At 39.6% G+C, this 16641-nt stretch overlaps 1 protein-coding gene across 50 annotated transcripts in view; it reads left to right on the top strand.

Annotated features, from left to right (window-relative positions):
• neb (nebulin) overlaps positions 1 to 16641 on the top strand; it is a 224129-nt gene that overhangs the window by 165837 nt on the left and 41651 nt on the right. For 44 of the 50 annotated variants that reach the window (XM_033024768.1, XM_033024762.1, XM_033024753.1 and 41 more), the window contains 12 exons: positions 417 to 521; positions 1222 to 1332; positions 2701 to 2811; positions 4000 to 4101; positions 4194 to 4298; positions 7317 to 7415; positions 9482 to 9595; positions 10355 to 10459; positions 12089 to 12193; positions 13321 to 13425; positions 15770 to 15880; positions 16458 to 16568. In XM_033024768.1, the coding sequence (XP_032880659.1) occupies positions 417 to 521; positions 1222 to 1332; positions 2701 to 2811; positions 4000 to 4101; positions 4194 to 4298; positions 7317 to 7415; positions 9482 to 9595; positions 10355 to 10459; positions 12089 to 12193; positions 13321 to 13425; positions 15770 to 15880; positions 16458 to 16568 (1284 nt within the window). The remainder of the gene's footprint in view (positions 1 to 416; positions 522 to 1221; positions 1333 to 2700; positions 2812 to 3999; positions 4102 to 4193; positions 4299 to 7316; positions 7416 to 9481; positions 9596 to 10354; positions 10460 to 12088; positions 12194 to 13320; positions 13426 to 15769; positions 15881 to 16457; positions 16569 to 16641) is intronic. The other 6 variants (XM_033024803.1, XM_033024776.1, XM_033024801.1 and 3 more) reach the window with 3 other exon arrangements.

Genomic DNA, 16641 nt, shown 5'->3' with positions numbered 1-16641 from the left:
GCCCCCAACTACCTTAGTCCCACCTGTCTGCATTTGGCCCATATCCCTCTAAACCTAACCTACCCATGGACCTCTCCAAATGTTTTTTTTTGTAGTAGCTGCTGATAAGTGTTATTATTGCAAGTGTTAAAAAAGATAAGCCATCAATTTTATGAATTCTTTACGTCAATATGTGGTACCAAAAGAAAGAGCCCTTGATTTCAGTCATGGTAACAGAGCATGGTAACAGAACATTCATGAGTTCTTAGCCCATTATCACCCAGGTTGCCAGAGCAAAGGAAAGATTTGAGGGCTGCATGGGATAGACAGGGGAACGGCGTCATTCCATACTGGGCGTCCTTCTTTGCAGAACGATTCTGTAATTGTGTAAGTGCATTTTTAATTACAATACATTAACTGTTTGCTGCCATTCTCAGGTGAAATACAGACATAAACATGAGAAGGAAAGAGGCATCTACCAACCAGTTCCAGACACACCACAGATGCTCCACGCTAAATCCATTGTTGCCCTAATGTCCGAGGTAATGTGGTAGCTTCATATCATGTTTTCATAACCCCTGACGAGGCCATGTGTGTTTTTAATTTGTCAACAGACCTACTTTGCTAATGCTGTCGTGAAAAATATACTGTTTTAAAAAAAAAGACTTATGCACAATATACTACCCTGCTGCATGAACCCATATCACTGAATTCTGTGACCCCTGCATTTCAAGTAACCCCTGCATTCCATCCCCCCACCCCCCCTCCCCACCACACCATAGTCACCCTACTAGTTCCATTATTCATATCCTTGTATCCCTTCATTATCCTCTCATCCCAAGCCAACAATGGGCCATTGGGGGCTCCACCCTTCCCAATCCGAAACTTCACCCATCCTTTATCTCCAGAGATGCCGCCCGACCTGCTGAATTACTCCAGCACATTATGTTCATCGCTGAATTTTCAGTTGTGCAGTTATATCACCACAGGTTTAGGTTTATTATTGATTCTGACTGTCATAAGTTCAAGTGCTATTCATATATCTTCCTCTCAGAGAGCTAGAATTGTTAAATTCTGATAAAGTGGACACCTATTCCCATTTTTAGACTGTTAATAGGTTGAACTGTTGGCATCTGTTGAAGCCATTTAAATCATTCTCTCATTTTCAAAGAGGTTGCAAGCATTTTTGCAATACCTTTGCTTCAAACATTCCTTACTTAATCATTTCTTCTTCCACTTTAGAAAAAATACAAAGAGGCTGTTAAGAAGAACCTCCCTAATGCTGCTTACATGAAGCTACCTGAGACTCGTGGAACATCACATGTAAAAGAGGTGTCCAAGTTACTCAGTGGGGTGAGTGCTGAGCAAGTGCGAAGATTTAGCCATCAGTAATTTGTGGTCATGTTACATGATCTTAGCATGTTACTTTCTGTGTCTCGCATCTGAGATGAAAATCCCAGTGACTTCGCTGAGAGTTGTTGGGGACATGCCGAATGTCCTAAGCCGTCTAAGGAAGTAGATGCGTTAGTGTGCTTTCCTGGCCATTGCTTTGATTATCTAGGACAAGTTGCTGGTGATGTTGTCCACATGTCCTTTGTATAGATCACAACTCACCTGAGTACATCCCACAGCAGATAGCTTGGAATATTCAGTACACGTTCACAGCACTGATGTGTGGGAAGTTCCTTCTGCTGCAAGATCAGTAGGCTTCAGGCAGGTCACAGGGCCTTTTCATCACATTACTGCCCATCCTGCAGAATTTGGTGTCGTTTCCCAATGTGTGTCCCATAGAGTTCAGAGTCTTATGACATTGATGAGTAATAGTTGAAAGGGCCCCTACAAGGAGATACTTCTTCAACACTATCCACACTGTATTGTGGTGTCAACTGGGCAGTTCCGATGATGTGACTTTTTGTCATATGGTGTTGACAAGCTGAAAATGTATAATTGAATCCGTCCACTCCTCCTCTCCAGTCAGGAACCTGACCACCTTCCAGACTGTTTATTTTAGGCTGGTGGCTATGTGGTCAGAGATTCCACTTTTGGAATGTGAAATCTGAGGTGGCAATGGTGGCTGCTTTCCAGTTTGCCAGGATGTCTAAGAAATAATTGCCCAGTGGCCATTAGAACTGTAAACTCCTATCTCACCAGGGACTAACTTTACTGTACCACTCTACTGCTTTTTTTAAAATTGCTGTTTTTTCCCTTTTTCCTTCCGCCCACAATATTTAATATGTAAAAGAATATGTGATTTTTGTTCCATTTTGTTTGGTTGTTTGTTTGTTTGTCTTTTTGCACAAAGTCCGCGAGCATTGCCACTTTTCATTTCACTGCACATCTCGTATGTGTATGTGACGAATAAACTTGACTTGGTGGTCAGATGCAGGATTATCTGCATTTCAACTTGGTGCTACTGAAATAAAATTGAGGTTTTATATGTGGGCTAAAATTGGACTAGGTCAGGGTGCAGCTCATCTGCATGCCAATGTGTTCAATACTATACATAAGTGTTGCATTACCTCAGCATCTTTAATGGTCTTCCATTTCACTTGGAGTTTTGAATAAAATAGCAATGATAAATAATTCAAAAGAAGGGTCTTGACGCGAAACATCACCCATTCCTGCTCTCCAGAGATGCCGCCTGTCCCGTTGAGTTACTCCAGCTTTTTGTGTCTATCTTAAGCATCATTTGAATGTTGATACTGATTTTTTTGACCACAGAAACTGTACAAGGAGAAGTTTGAGAAAGATAAAGGCAAGTCATCCTACTCCATTATGTTTGAACCTCCTGAAGTGAAACATGCGATGAACGTAGCCAAGGCCCAAAGCAATGTAAGCATTCAAATACATTTGATTTCCTCATTTTCACTGCCCTGTATTCTTAATCTCGCTCCTGAATGAAAAGTAGTTATAGTTGCGGTTGGAAATAAGAGGTCCAATTTCACAAGCCAAGGACTCTGAGATCAATGTTTTGGATGAAGTTATCTTATATCGATGGGTTCTTTGTGAATGATACAATCATTCAGCAGCCTTTTTCCCAGCATAAGGAGGTTTGTAACCAGCATGATTTAATAAGAGCCAGTTCTTAACATTTGCTGAGCCGCAGATGGGTGAGACATTAATTCACCAGTGACATTTCCCACAGGAAATCCAGGCCAATTGTGCAATCTTCAGAGTCAGAAAATAAGCAGGAACTGGTCAGATTTTAAACTAATATTTGATTTCAATATTTGAAGAATCACAGATGTTAAAACTAATCCATTCCATCAAACCTTTAGTCACCCCATCTGGTGCCTCTCGACAAGCTTGGTGTCCATTTCTTTATCTAGTTCTAATTTCTTTCACTTTCCTCTTGGTTTAATTTATTGTCACGTGTACCAAGGCACAGTGAAAAGCTTTTGTTGCGTGCTAACCAGTCAGCCGAAAGGCAACACATGATTACATTGAGTCATTCACAGTGTACAGATGCATGATGAAAGGAATAACATGAATAACATTTATTGCAAGGTAAAATCCGATCAAAGTTAGACAGAGGGGCTTCAATGAGGTAGATAGTAGTTCAGGACCACTCTCTGGTTGTGGTAGGATGGTTCAGCTGCCTGATACATTTGTCACACAGAGAGTGGTGAATCTCTGGAATTCTCTGCCACAGAAGGTAGTTGAGGCCAGTTCATTGGCTATATTTAAGAGGGAGTTAGATGTGGCCCTTGTGGCTAAAGGGATCAGGGGGTATGGAGAGAAGGCAGGTACAGGATACTGAGTTGGATGATCAGCCATGATCATATTGAATGATGGTGCAGGCTCGAAGGGCCGAATGCCCTACTCCTGCACCTATTTTCTATGTTTCTATACCAGCTGGGAAGAAACTGTTTCATAACCCTAAGTGACTGATTATTATTTTTTCTCTGTATGCACACAAAGCAAACATTTTGGAATATAGGTAATGAGCAGTTTGTGTGGAAATGACTTGTCAAGCAGCAGTATTCTGGCAGTGCTGAAAAAATAATCTTCATCTTTCAGATTCAATACAAGAAAGAGGCGAAATCCCAATTGGCTTACTCTTCCGTGGCAGATCGTCCAGATATTCTTAAAGCTACTGAAGCTTCCAAATTAATAAGTGATGTAAGTATTTCTCACAGCTTTGCACAATGCACTGTAAAATATTGCCCAAATCCTGGTACAGGCCATTACATGAGTTCTGTATGTTCTGGCAGATTGGATACAGAACAAAGGCACGTGAGGAGGCCAGTCGTGGTATAACCAGCCTTGAGCGACCAGATATTGAACTTGCCAAAGAGGTGTCCAAGCTTACCAGCCAGGTAAGAGAGAAACATAAACAGAAGCTGAGATATTTTATCAACCAGACAAGCGATAAGAGATCTGTGAGGATTGAGATTCCAGACAAGGTCAAACTTCAACCATTTCAATACTATAAAGCTATGTTCAACTGTGTTCAAACTGTATCTGCCACTACATTGTAATTATATGTCTAACTATAAGAAACATTAAACCAAATCAGTGAGACTAAGAGGATACCATTTGACTAGACTGACAAGGGAACATCTTATAAATTAATCTGGGATTCATTTGTATTTTTCCCCCATATACTTTTATTTTTGTTTTACATCTGTTGTGTGTTTCTCACATAAGCTCCTGCTTTATCACTTCCATTTCTTTTCTGCGAATATTTTATTTGTATATGACATTTGTCATTAATTTGTGTATTTTTCATGAAGGCATTTCTGGAGTGCAGGAGAATGAGAGGTGATCATATAGATGTGTATTAGATCATCATAGGAATTGATAGAGTAAATGCACAGTTTTCTTACCCAGAGTAGGGGAATGGTGAACCAGAGGACACAAGTATAAGGAGAGTGGGGAACCTGAAGGACAACTTTTTTACATGGTAGATATATGAAACTAGCTGCCAGAGAAGTTAGTTGAGGCAGGTACAATCACAAAGTTTCAGAATCATGTAGACAGAATCATATAGGATAGGTTTAGAGGGATATGAGCCAATCTCAGGCTGGTGGGACCAGTATGGGGAGTATAGGTCGGCACAGGCAAGTTGGGCTGAAGGGCCTTTTTCCATGCCTTGTCACTATGACTCTGTAATTTCATTTAGATAATGGATGTCACCCCGAGCATCTTCACACTAAACCTAACCTACTATTTGGCAATAGTGATCTGAGTGGACTGGATTAGCAACCTGGGTCTCTAGAAAGGACAAGGCTGAAAGTTGATTTAATAAAGGCTTTCAAAATTACAAAAGGTTACAATAGAATTAAAGTCTGTTTCCAGGAGACCAAAACTCAAGGCAACAAGGTCCATCAACAGGAGATAGGGAATTCAAACAAAATATCATCACCCACAGTTTGGTTACAAAATGGAACTCACTATCACACGGACTAGTTGATAATGGGTTTAACTGACCAAAACATAGGAGAAGGGAATAGATGGTTAGTCTAATGGAATTGGATGGCAAAGGGTTGAGGCAGCCTTGAGTGGAGAATAATATAGCTGCATTGACTTAGACTGAATACCTTTTTTCCTGTGTTGTGCAGTATATTCATACACTACGTCAGTGAGGGATAGGAGAAAGAAGATGAATTTAGAGATATTCACAAAAAAACCTTAACCACTGGTCAACAATAACAATTAAATACCAAGTGAAGTGCTCATTTATCTGGCAGAGTTACCAGTGATAGAGAAAAGCAAGTTTTGAACTCCTTGTCTGTGGAGGAAGTAGTGGCTGATCAATTGAGCTTAGGGTCCATTTTGCTCTGACACAGGGTAATGGGGCCTAGATTATCTTTTAAATATGGAGGATGACAGAGTATTGCTTAATACATTTCAAACCTTTCACCTATTCCTGTTGCTAATGGAATTTGGCTGTTGCTATTGGAAATACCAGCCATATCTAAGGATTCCACTTTCACATCCTCCAGCAAACATTACTGAGTCTTCACTTTGGCTGCTCAAGTGAGCTTAAAGTGTTGTCTGCCATTCATATTCTTGCAAATACGGGGGCAGAGAGCAGTCAATAACTGATTTTAAAGGAAGTGCTAGACTTTTAGAGGCTATTTTACTGAATTATAATAATAATAATAATAATGGATGGGATTTATATAGCGCCTTTCTAATACTCAAGGCGCTTTACATCGCATTATTCATTCACTCCTCAGTCACACTCGGTGGTGGTAAGCTACTTCTGTAGCCACAGCTGCCCTGGGGCAGACTGACGGAAGCGTGGCTGCCAATCTGCGCCTACGGCCCCTCCGACCACCACCAATCACTCACACACATTCACACACATTCACACACAGGCAAAGGTGGGTGAAGTGTCTTGCCCAAGGACACAACGACAGTATGCACTCCAAGCGGGATTCGAACCGGCTACCTTCCGGTTGCCAGCCGAACACTTAGCCCATTGTGCCATCTGTCGTCCCACATTATGATAATACTCTCACGTATTCCACATCATCCCTGCCCCTTCGCCTTGCTCCGAACAATCAAAGTAAAACAAACCTTAACTAAACTGGAAGGTACACAAAAATGCTGGAGAAACTCAGCGGGTGCAGCAGCATCTATGAAGTGAAGGAAATAGGTAACATTTCGGGCCGAAACCCTTCTTCCATCTTAACTAAACTGGGTTCAGTTCAGTGGGGCATCGATAAAATTACAAGCAAAGCCTTGGTAGAGGTTATTCGCAACAGCTTAGCCAAGTCACCAAAACCACATACTACTAAGCTGTTGCGGCCAGGGACATTATTGCTTTAGGTATTATAGTTGTTTGATTCAATTTGTGAAGGTATTTTGCAGTCCCCTCTAACCTTCTGATACTGAAGTGACCAGATTCTTAGTGTTCTGGGCAAAAGTTCCTGCAGCCATTAAACAACAGCTCGAATCACTGCAACTTTAAGAAAGCAATTGTGTCTCGAAAGCATCTGAGAAAAGTCAGGATTGATTATATAGGACAAAAGTGCCCTAGAGCAGTTGTTTTTTTACAGTTTGCAATATTTCATTTCAACCAATTTCATTTTAAAGGTTGTTCCTGAGTGAAACAGATGGGAAAATACATACAAAGCAATAATTTCACTCCAAAAGATGTAGTGTTAAAAGTGCTGTAATTTGTGGGGTTTTTCCCTGTGATAGAATGGGCTGTGTACTGCTTTTAACTGGTTGTTGACTGACTGGAGTGAAACCTATAACTACTGCTGCCAATGTAATACTTGCCTTGCACCTAGCACTATCACAAGCTTGCAATTACATCCGGGCTGCCCCTTAATAAATATTGACTGTTGCTCTGATCATGCACATCTTGCTACGCTTCATAGGTGGAATATACCAAACAGAAACTCAGAGGCCATGGAGCTGCTTCATATGACACTCCTACGATGAGGGTCGCAAAGAAAGCAAATATACTCACAAGTGACGTAAGACAAACTTAAGTATCAAGAGTCCCTGTCCCTGTGTTTGGTATTGTACCCTGTCTTTAGACTTTAGAATTTACTTTAGTGTCGCCATTTAATAAAATATTACTTTCTTTAGTTGTCCTTCCATTAAAAAATTACAATGAAAATCTATTCACATTTGCACAATGAAACTATCTCAATTGAATACCAAATGGAAATAGTTGACATAACAACAAACAAGGACCCATCCTTCCGTTCAGTCATTTTTTGCAGCCTAACTTACCCTTTTTTATTCCACAGACACAGGCATTTTGACTCCTACAACTACAAATCTTTTTCTTCTTTGATCCCAGGTCTACAAATGTTGAATATTGTATTCAGCTCAATATTGTCGATAGGGTTTGGCATATTTGGAATAAGCTCAATATTGGCAATAGGGTTTGGCATATCAGCCGAGATGTTCTTTTTTCCTCTTTTCTTAAGAATTCTCAAAACATCAGAGCTCCCCCTTTTACATCTCAGTGTCAAGCAACAAATAGCAAACTGTCTGACGTACTAATCCATTTCCCACCTCTTCTTCAGCTTCTTTTCCTTTTTAACATTTAATCTTGCTTTTCCATATTCTTGAATTTTTAACATTTTTGTAAATATTGTATTTTATTCTGTAGTGAAACTCACAGATGCTGTGTGAGAATTTTAAAAATCTCTCTCTTTTTTTTTTTTGTCCTTTGACACATTTTATGATCCAGTGACATGTTGCCTGATTCACTGAGTTCCTCCAACAGGTTGTTTCTTTTTTTTACTCCAGTTTCCAGCACCTGTGTCTCCATTGCAGGGATGTACTGAGGGAAGGACACCTGTGTTTTTCGCCATGAATTGTTTTTAATGAAATGTTTTTCCCCTTCTCTTGAAATGTTCACACCTACGATCGTAGGAATTGACGATTTTTTTAAGAGTTTTGCTGTCTACATTTTTAACCCTCCAGTCAGGAGTGGACATTGAACAATCTTCTGGCTATTCATGATGTTTGATCTGTGCACAGATTAAGAACGTAGAGTTAAGTAAGAACAGCTTGATGTATTTGATCATTAGTAATTCAGGCATCGGTTATGTTCCATCATCAAAACATGCGCTAATCCCCATCCAATCTCTGAAAGCTCTTGCAAGACTGGATTTTCGCCTTTTTTTATTTATGAGTTTTTGACTGAATATGCCTTTTTTTGTATCTTCACTTATTTCTATTAAATATTTCCACCCTAACTTCTATTTTTGCGTGTTTCTCCCCTTCCGTTATCTGTTACCAGATTTCTGAATGCCGTTATCTTTGTAATTTTGTTAGTAATGAAATTGGTCAGCTCCCTACACTTTTCTAATCTTTCTTGATTTGAAAATGCTCAAAAACTGATCCATGTACTGTCATCAGATCTACATTTGGAAATAGTGCAGAGAATATTCACGAGGATGTTGCCAGGGCATGAAGGGCTGAACTATAGAGAGAGTTTGGGCAGGATAGGACCCGTCGTGGGGGAAACGCCGTGGGGAGGGGGGAAGAACAAGGGTGGACCTGACGCGGGATACTTTGTAACTTTGTCAGTGCCCTTTATGTGGTGACTATTTGCATACCTTGCGTATGCAAGCAAAGTATTTCACTGTCACTTGTCACATGTGACAATAAAGTATTCAATTCAATTCAATTCCTTGGAGCGCAGGAGTAGAACTTTACTCTTTGGAGTGCAGGAGGCCAAGAGGTAATCTTTTAGAGGTGTATGAAGCCAAAAGTGGCATAGATAGTGTGAATGCAGAGAGTCTTCTACACAGGGTAAGGGAATCAAAAACTACAGGATATAGGTTTAAGATGAGAGGAGCGAGATTAAATAGGAATCTGAGGGACAACGTTTTGACTCAGAGGGTGGCACTTGGATAAGAAAGGTTTAGAAGGATATCAGCCATACCTGGGCAAACCGAACAATCTTTGTTGGGATATCTTGGTCAGCATGGACAGGTTGGGCCGAAGAACTTGTTTCCATGTGGCCTGACTCTTTGGCTCTGGAATGGCATATTAACATTGTTTTTTAATTCATGTGTAGATTAAGTACAAGGAGAAGTTTGATAAGGAGATGAAGGGGAAGAGACCGAAGTTTGATTTGAAGGAGAGTTCGGGATACAAGTCAATGAAAGATGCAACTATTTTCGCAAGTGAGGTGAGTGTTGAGAAAGATACATAGACCTCTCAGTCTGATGAAAGTTCTCAACCCAAAACATCACCTATTCCTTTACTCCTTTTTTTAGTTTGTGTCTACCTTGAGTGTTGAGAAACTTTACTTTTCATAGTTAATCTATGTTTTCTAGATTTGTTGAAGACCCAGTAATAAGATCATAAGATCATTTAAAAAAATAGTAGCATTAGGCCATTCGGACCATCAAGTCAACTCCGCCATTCAATCATGGCTGATTTATCTCTTCCCCCTGACCCCATTCTTCTGCCTTCTCCTCATTACCTCTAACACCCCAGTCCAGAAATGACAACATACTGACTTTTAAAAACGTTGAAATGCATGTTTCTTGCCGTGAGTCCTCGGAGATTTCTGTTCAGTTAAAAACAAACGGGGTGGGGGGACGGAGGATGGCCTAAAATTCAGTATCTTCAAATTTGGTGGAATATACATGTATGTTTGCGATGTAGAAGGAGGCTGTTCAATCCATTGCGTCATTACCAGTTTTCATCCATCCCTTTCGGACATGCATAATCAAACAACGAGGCATGGAAAAAAAAGATTTTTTGTTCTGTGTGAATCTATTTAAGATGAACACTGATGCACAAACCTTCAGGTCATTGGAGAGAAATGGCTCAAACTATGGCACATTGCAAGTCTATAATATGTCATGCAGCTAAAATACTTTAATGTCAAGGGAGTAATTGTCAAGGGACTAATTGCTTCACTCTTGCCCTTCACGTTTAGGTTAAATACAAGCAGGATTTGAAGAAGATGCACAAACCTGTGACAGATATGTCGGAATCCTTGCAAATGCAGCATAACCTCTCCACCAGCAAGTTGGCAAGTCAAGTAAGTGTGTTTGCATCATAGGTTGGCATCAAAACCCAGTCCTGTCTTACTCTAATACATGGATGATATTTTAACACCTTTTTTTCCTGTCTAAATCTGACTACATTATTGGAGCACCTTTGGTAGTGACCCTACTTACCACCTCTTACTACTTTTTCTCTCATCAGTGATAAATCATCATGTTTGGTAAATAAAACTTCATTTCTTTTCTGTTTAAAAACCTTCATATTATTATAAAACAACTAATTTTCTCCACTCCCACTGCAAAATCCTTTCTTCTCATCTTAAAAATATCATTCTCAACTAACATTACTCAGTTGTTCAGGAAGCGAATGAATTGTTTTTTTTAGGACTGTGAAATTAACATTTTCAGAGTTTTGGACATCCATGCTTTTAGAATGGAAAGGACAGCAGTGACTGAGCCAAATTAGGCCAACCATTAACAAACCAGAGTTTCCCATGCGTCAAGGATTAGGAAATGCTTAGACTTGTAGGGTTTTAATTCCTTACATATTCTGTTGGTGGGGTGGGGTGGGGTAGGAGGTGGAGTATTGGAGGGTGGGCACTCATTAGAAAGGCTTAGGTTTATTGTCACATGTGCCAAGGTGCAGTGAAAAGCTTTGTTTTGCATGCTGTCCAAATGGTGGCGCAGTGGTCGAGTTGCTGCCTTACAGCGCTTGCAGTGCCAGAGACCCGGATGCGATCCCGACTACGGGTGCTGTTTGTACCTTCTCCCCGTGAACTGCATGGGTTTTCTCCAAGATCTTCGGTTTCCGCCCACATTCCAAAGACGTACAGGTTTGTAGGTTCATTGGCTTGGTATAATTGTAACATTGTCCCTAGTGTGTGTAAGGTAATGTCAATGTGTGGGGATCGCTGGTCGGTGCGGACACAATAAATGGCTACAGTAGTAATTTATTCCTGGAACAACCATAAATATCTGACGACATAAATTTGACAGGGGTAATTTAATTTCAACCTTTGGTGAATGATGAAAATAAATTCACAAAAGGATTCCAAAAAAACATTGTGGGGTGGGGGGAGGGAAATGTCAATTGTTTTAAATGTCTGAAATTTTGCAAGGCATTCCCAGCAAAACCTGGATTTATAAAAATCATATTCAATTTTCTTATCGACTATTTTTTTTAAATCAACAAAAAATTAATATTACAAGTATGAACGATTTCAAAAAAAATAATGGCCATAAAATGTTTTATATGATCTTGATAGTTATTTTTTGTTTACTTTACAAGATTAAGCTTCCTTACTGTTAGATTTTTTTTTAATGATTCTGTGACTTAAATCAACCTAATCAGTAAAGGTAGCATAATCAGTCCAAAGGAAATTGCTTTGTTAATGGTTGCCATCTCAGTTCTTGATAAAAAGCACTTCTCAGTAAATCTGCCTCATTCCATTTTTAATTATTTTATTTTTGCCTCAACCATTGTGTGTAATCCATTTAGTCCTAAACTATTCAGTTCTTATTCAGTTCTTGATTGGACATCTTTACTTGCCTTTTCACATTTAATTGGATAATGAACACTTTTTTAGCACGTTTTTGTAGATGGGTCACACTGTCAAGACTTGATAGTTTTTCTGTTGTTGAGGTGATTTTTGACCCTCCCATAGTACCAGTACAAGAAGGAGTTTGAAAAGAGTAAGGGTCACTACCAACTGGTGGCCGACTCACCTGAACAAATACACCTGAAAGAGGCGACTGAGTTGCAGAGTCAAGTAAGTCAGTACAACAAAACTGAACATACGTATGTATAACTTTATCCTACTCAATGTGCTCAGATCAATCCAGAATTTAGGAGAAATAAAAACAGAACACTTACTTGTTATGAAACAGAAGAGGCTATTTTACCAATAAGATTCATTGGCCCCCCCAACAGAGCAATCTGAAGAGTCATGTTCCCCATCTCTTATACAATGTCTCTACACTTTGACTCTCAAAGGGGTCTTACAAACCTACCAACTCCACTTTGATGCTGTTGCCACTCATTTACAGTAGTCATTAACCTACCAAGCACATTTTTCAGATGTGGGAAGAAACTGGAACACCTGACAGAAACTCACAGGGAAAACAAACAAACTGTGCATAGACAGCACCCATGGATCAAACCCAGATCACAGGAGCCATGAGGCAGCAGCATCACTGTGCTATTTAGAGAAAGCTTTTCACTGTACCTCGGTACACGTTGCAATAAGCTAAACAATAACAAACAATACCGATAACAATAACAATACATGTATAGACTAAGTCCTTGATATCTGCTAGGTGTAGAAGCACAGACTTCCTGCCTAGATTTAAACACCATTGATAATTATCTCAAAAAAAGAACTTTGCAAAAAATAATTTAGTAATGACTAAATCAGGAACCTATGGTCCAGAACCCTTTCAAACACATTTAATGAAGCCTTGTGTATTAATATGACACCCTGCATTGTGAAATCATCAAATATATTGGTAGTGCAATATTATTTTAACAGTGCAATCAATCACTATGTTTTGTTAAGATCATGTTTAATTGCAGTTACATCTCTAAGTCATTTGACAACATTAATTATTTTTGCTTTAAGCCAATTAGCTTTTTTCATAATGTATCATAGCTCAAATTATTTCAATGTCTTTGTGAAAATGCTATGTTCTTTATTATTGCATGAAATATTGATGTTGAATTTACAGTATGTGGACCATTTGAATAGAATTAGTTATCAGCATTTTGTTGCTCAGACAGAGTGGAGGTGGTTGTAGAGTGAAGTGAAGGGATGGGCTATGACACAAAATTAGGACTGTAATTGCAATGTGTAAACCCTTTTCCGTTTACCGAGAGTAACCACAATGTACAACGTTTCAGGTCAAGTACAAGGAACAATACGAGAAAGAGAGAGGAAAGGCAATGTTGGACTTTGAAACACCTGTTTACCTCACTGCCATGGAATCCCAGCACATGCAGAGTGAGGTAAGGCCAATAAATTAGAGTATTAGGTCTGGGCAACCTAGTCAATGTGCCTGTCCTATTGATGGCATTGTTGTCCAATAGTAACTATCTTTGATGAGGACAATGCAAGATTTCCAAATACTAGCCTTTTGTATTCTTCAAGTAATTGGTCACTTCCAGTGGTCTTGAAGAATGCTACATTTGGAAATTAGAAATAAACTTGCATACAGGTTCTCATACTCTTGTATTAAGTTTTATAACTGTACATTGTTACTGTTTTAAATATTTAAGGCTTGATTTTTTTTTTTAATTGATAATTGAACAAACACTGCTAAAGACCCACTACCAAAATTTGGCTTGAAAGCTTATCTCCATCCCAGTGCTGATGCCGTCTCAACAATCTTAATGCTTTGAGATGTTGTGCAGAGATCACTATCCATTGACACCTGTTTGTGGAACATAATAGAACGTGCTGGCCTATAATATGATTGGGTAAATCAGGGAGGAAAGGTGAACTTAGTAAAATTGTCGTATGGAATGGATGACTTTGAATGTGCAGATAATGTTTAATGTCATTAACAATGTAGTCATAATTTACCATCAAAATTACAATCAATGCATTTATCTAAGCTGAACATTTGAAAATATCTCTTTTGCAAGGCAATAGCATCAGGAAAAGGCCACCCAAACTAAACAAAAAAAGAGAAATAAAAAAGAAAAATTCAAGCTGTAAATATTTCCAAATGCCTCATCTGTTCTTCTGCTGTTCCAACCCTTTGCTCTCACTGTGAGGTCAACATTTTCAATACAAGTTGAATGAGACTATTTGAATTCCAGTGCCATGTGGTTATCAAGATAAATCTTGCTCTTTTGCTTCCAAAAGTGTGCTTTCATGTCCAGCACCTTTTCTGCAGGTAGACAACAGTTTGTAGTAATTGGAGCTGAATCACAGATGATTCTGGCTCTTTGACTTTCAAGGTACTCCCAACTTTAAAGCAAACTAAGTAGGCTTCCCATGAAGGGCTGCAATTAAGTCTGACTCCTTCAATGATCAGGGGTTCATCATTGAGCATAAAGCCTTGTGGTCAAATCAAGTATTCACAGCCAAGCACCGTTGATAGATCCAAATGTGAATTTTAAATAAAAATTTAAGTGCAGGTGTCAGCCTTCAACAAGATCATTACGGAGCCTACAGTTTCAGACAATTTTCCTGCTTCCTGATATATTTTCATATTGAATGAAATTAATGACTGAGCCTCCGTCGTTCTCTAAAGTAGAGAACTCCAAAGATTTGCCACTGTCATTTAAGAAACATCTACATATATTGGGGGTGGAGAAAGCTGGTTGAAGTGAGAGCAGGGCAAAGCCTGGCAAGTGATCAGTGGATACAGGTGAGGAGGGTTTGTTTGCCAGATAGTTCGACAAAAGCCAGAGATGAAAAGACAATGCTGCTAAATTGTAATAAGTCTGAAGAATTGCTAAAACAGGAGTAAATCTAAAAGATTTAACCACAATAAAATACTAAGATAGATCACTCCCATAGAAGACAGTCCACGTTTAAAGAAGGAATCTATGTTATTTCAGTTGGAGGCAGCTTCATATCAATAATGAGTTCCCTGTTTAGTGTTAATGAGGTCTTTGTTTGGTGCCACAAAGTAATCTCTTCATTGGGGGGGGGGGGGGGGGGGGGGGGGGGGGCAAGAAAGGAAAAAGGAGGAGTAGCCCGAAGGCTGGGGGATGGGAGGAGACAGCAGGGGGACTGAGGAAGGGGAGGAGATAGCAAGGACTAACAAAATTGGGAGAATTCGATGTTCATGCCCCCAGGATGCAGACTCCCCAAGCGGAATATGAGGTGCTGTTCCTAAGACTTCCGCTTGGGGAGTCTGCATCCTGGGTGCATGAACATCGAATTCTCCCAATTTTGTTAATCCTTGCTATCTCCTCCCCTTCCTCAGTCCCCCTACTGTCTCCTCCCATCCCCCAGCCTTCGGGCTCCTCCTCCATTTTCCTTTCTTGTCCCCGTCCCCCCCCCCCCCCCCCCCCCCCCCCGATCAGTCTGAAGAAGGGTTTTGGCCCGAAACGATGCCTATTTCTTCGCTCCATAGATGCTGCTGCACCCGCTGAGTTTCTCCAGCTTTTTTGTGTATATTCTATTTTGATGTTGTTTTCCCTTTTAAACACCCATTCCACTCATTTTTCAACAGGTGGTGTATAACCAGCTTCAGAGTCTCTGTAAATAGACACACCTCAGCCAAGAATCTTCTAAGAAATTTATTGAATGCCTGTTGTACACGCTTTGACATCGTTTTTCTTTACGTTAAAACGTTTTTCTCTACTTTTTTTTCCTTCTCCCAAATATCAATAGAAAGAATATAAAAAGGATTTGGAAGAGCACATTAAAGGCAGGAACCTGACCGGCTTGGAGATTACCCCGGCAATGTTGCATGTCAGATATGCAACTAAGATAGGCTGTGAGGTAGACAGTTTGTCTTTGTCTTTTTCCTTTTAACAACTTGAAAATATAATCTCACTAATACAGTATCTTTATATTTTGCTGACCTTTGAAATAGTGTAATAAATCATGGAAAACTGTTCTCCACATTTGTTATGAACATTTTGAAGAATAACCCCACTACTGCTCTTTGTCTTGTACATCACAGTGCTAAATGTGCAACTAAACAATAGAAGCTCTTTTTTTCAATAATGACATTTTAAATAATTTAAAATAAGATATTCTGAAGAAGGGTTTCAACCTGAAACGTTGCCTATTACCTTCGCTCCATAGATGCTGCCTCACCCGCTGAGTTTCTCCAGCTTTTTTGTCTACCTTTAAAAGTCATCTAATGTCTCTTCTGTGTTGTTTTTCTGTGAAACCTTGTCACCTAACTCCTCTTGTGGTCTCTTGTCGATTTTCATACAACAAAAGATGTATGTGTTTTTCTGTTGTCTGGTTTTCTTCGCTGTCTCAACACTTTATTAATGCATGAAGAGCGGCAAATCTGGGTTATTCCTTGCATCTTAGCAGCATTCCTTTTCTTTCATTTGTTCACCAGAGAGAATACAGGAAGGATCTGGAACAAGGAGTTAAGGGAAAAGGGTTAACCGTGTTAGAGGAAACTCCAGAGATGATCCGAGCAAAGAACGCAACCTACATTTTGAATGAGGTAGGTATAGCCTAGTTGAAGCTATGGCTATGCAATTCTTTGTGTTACTGCTGGCATATGGGTCAGGTTATTT

Source organism: Amblyraja radiata, chromosome 7, assembly GCF_010909765.2.
Source record: "Amblyraja radiata isolate CabotCenter1 chromosome 7, sAmbRad1.1.pri, whole genome shotgun sequence".
In the NCBI taxonomy this organism is placed as follows: Eukaryota; Metazoa; Chordata; class Chondrichthyes; order Rajiformes; family Rajidae; genus Amblyraja; species Amblyraja radiata.
This window is presented reverse-complemented; position numbering and strand designations above follow the sequence as displayed.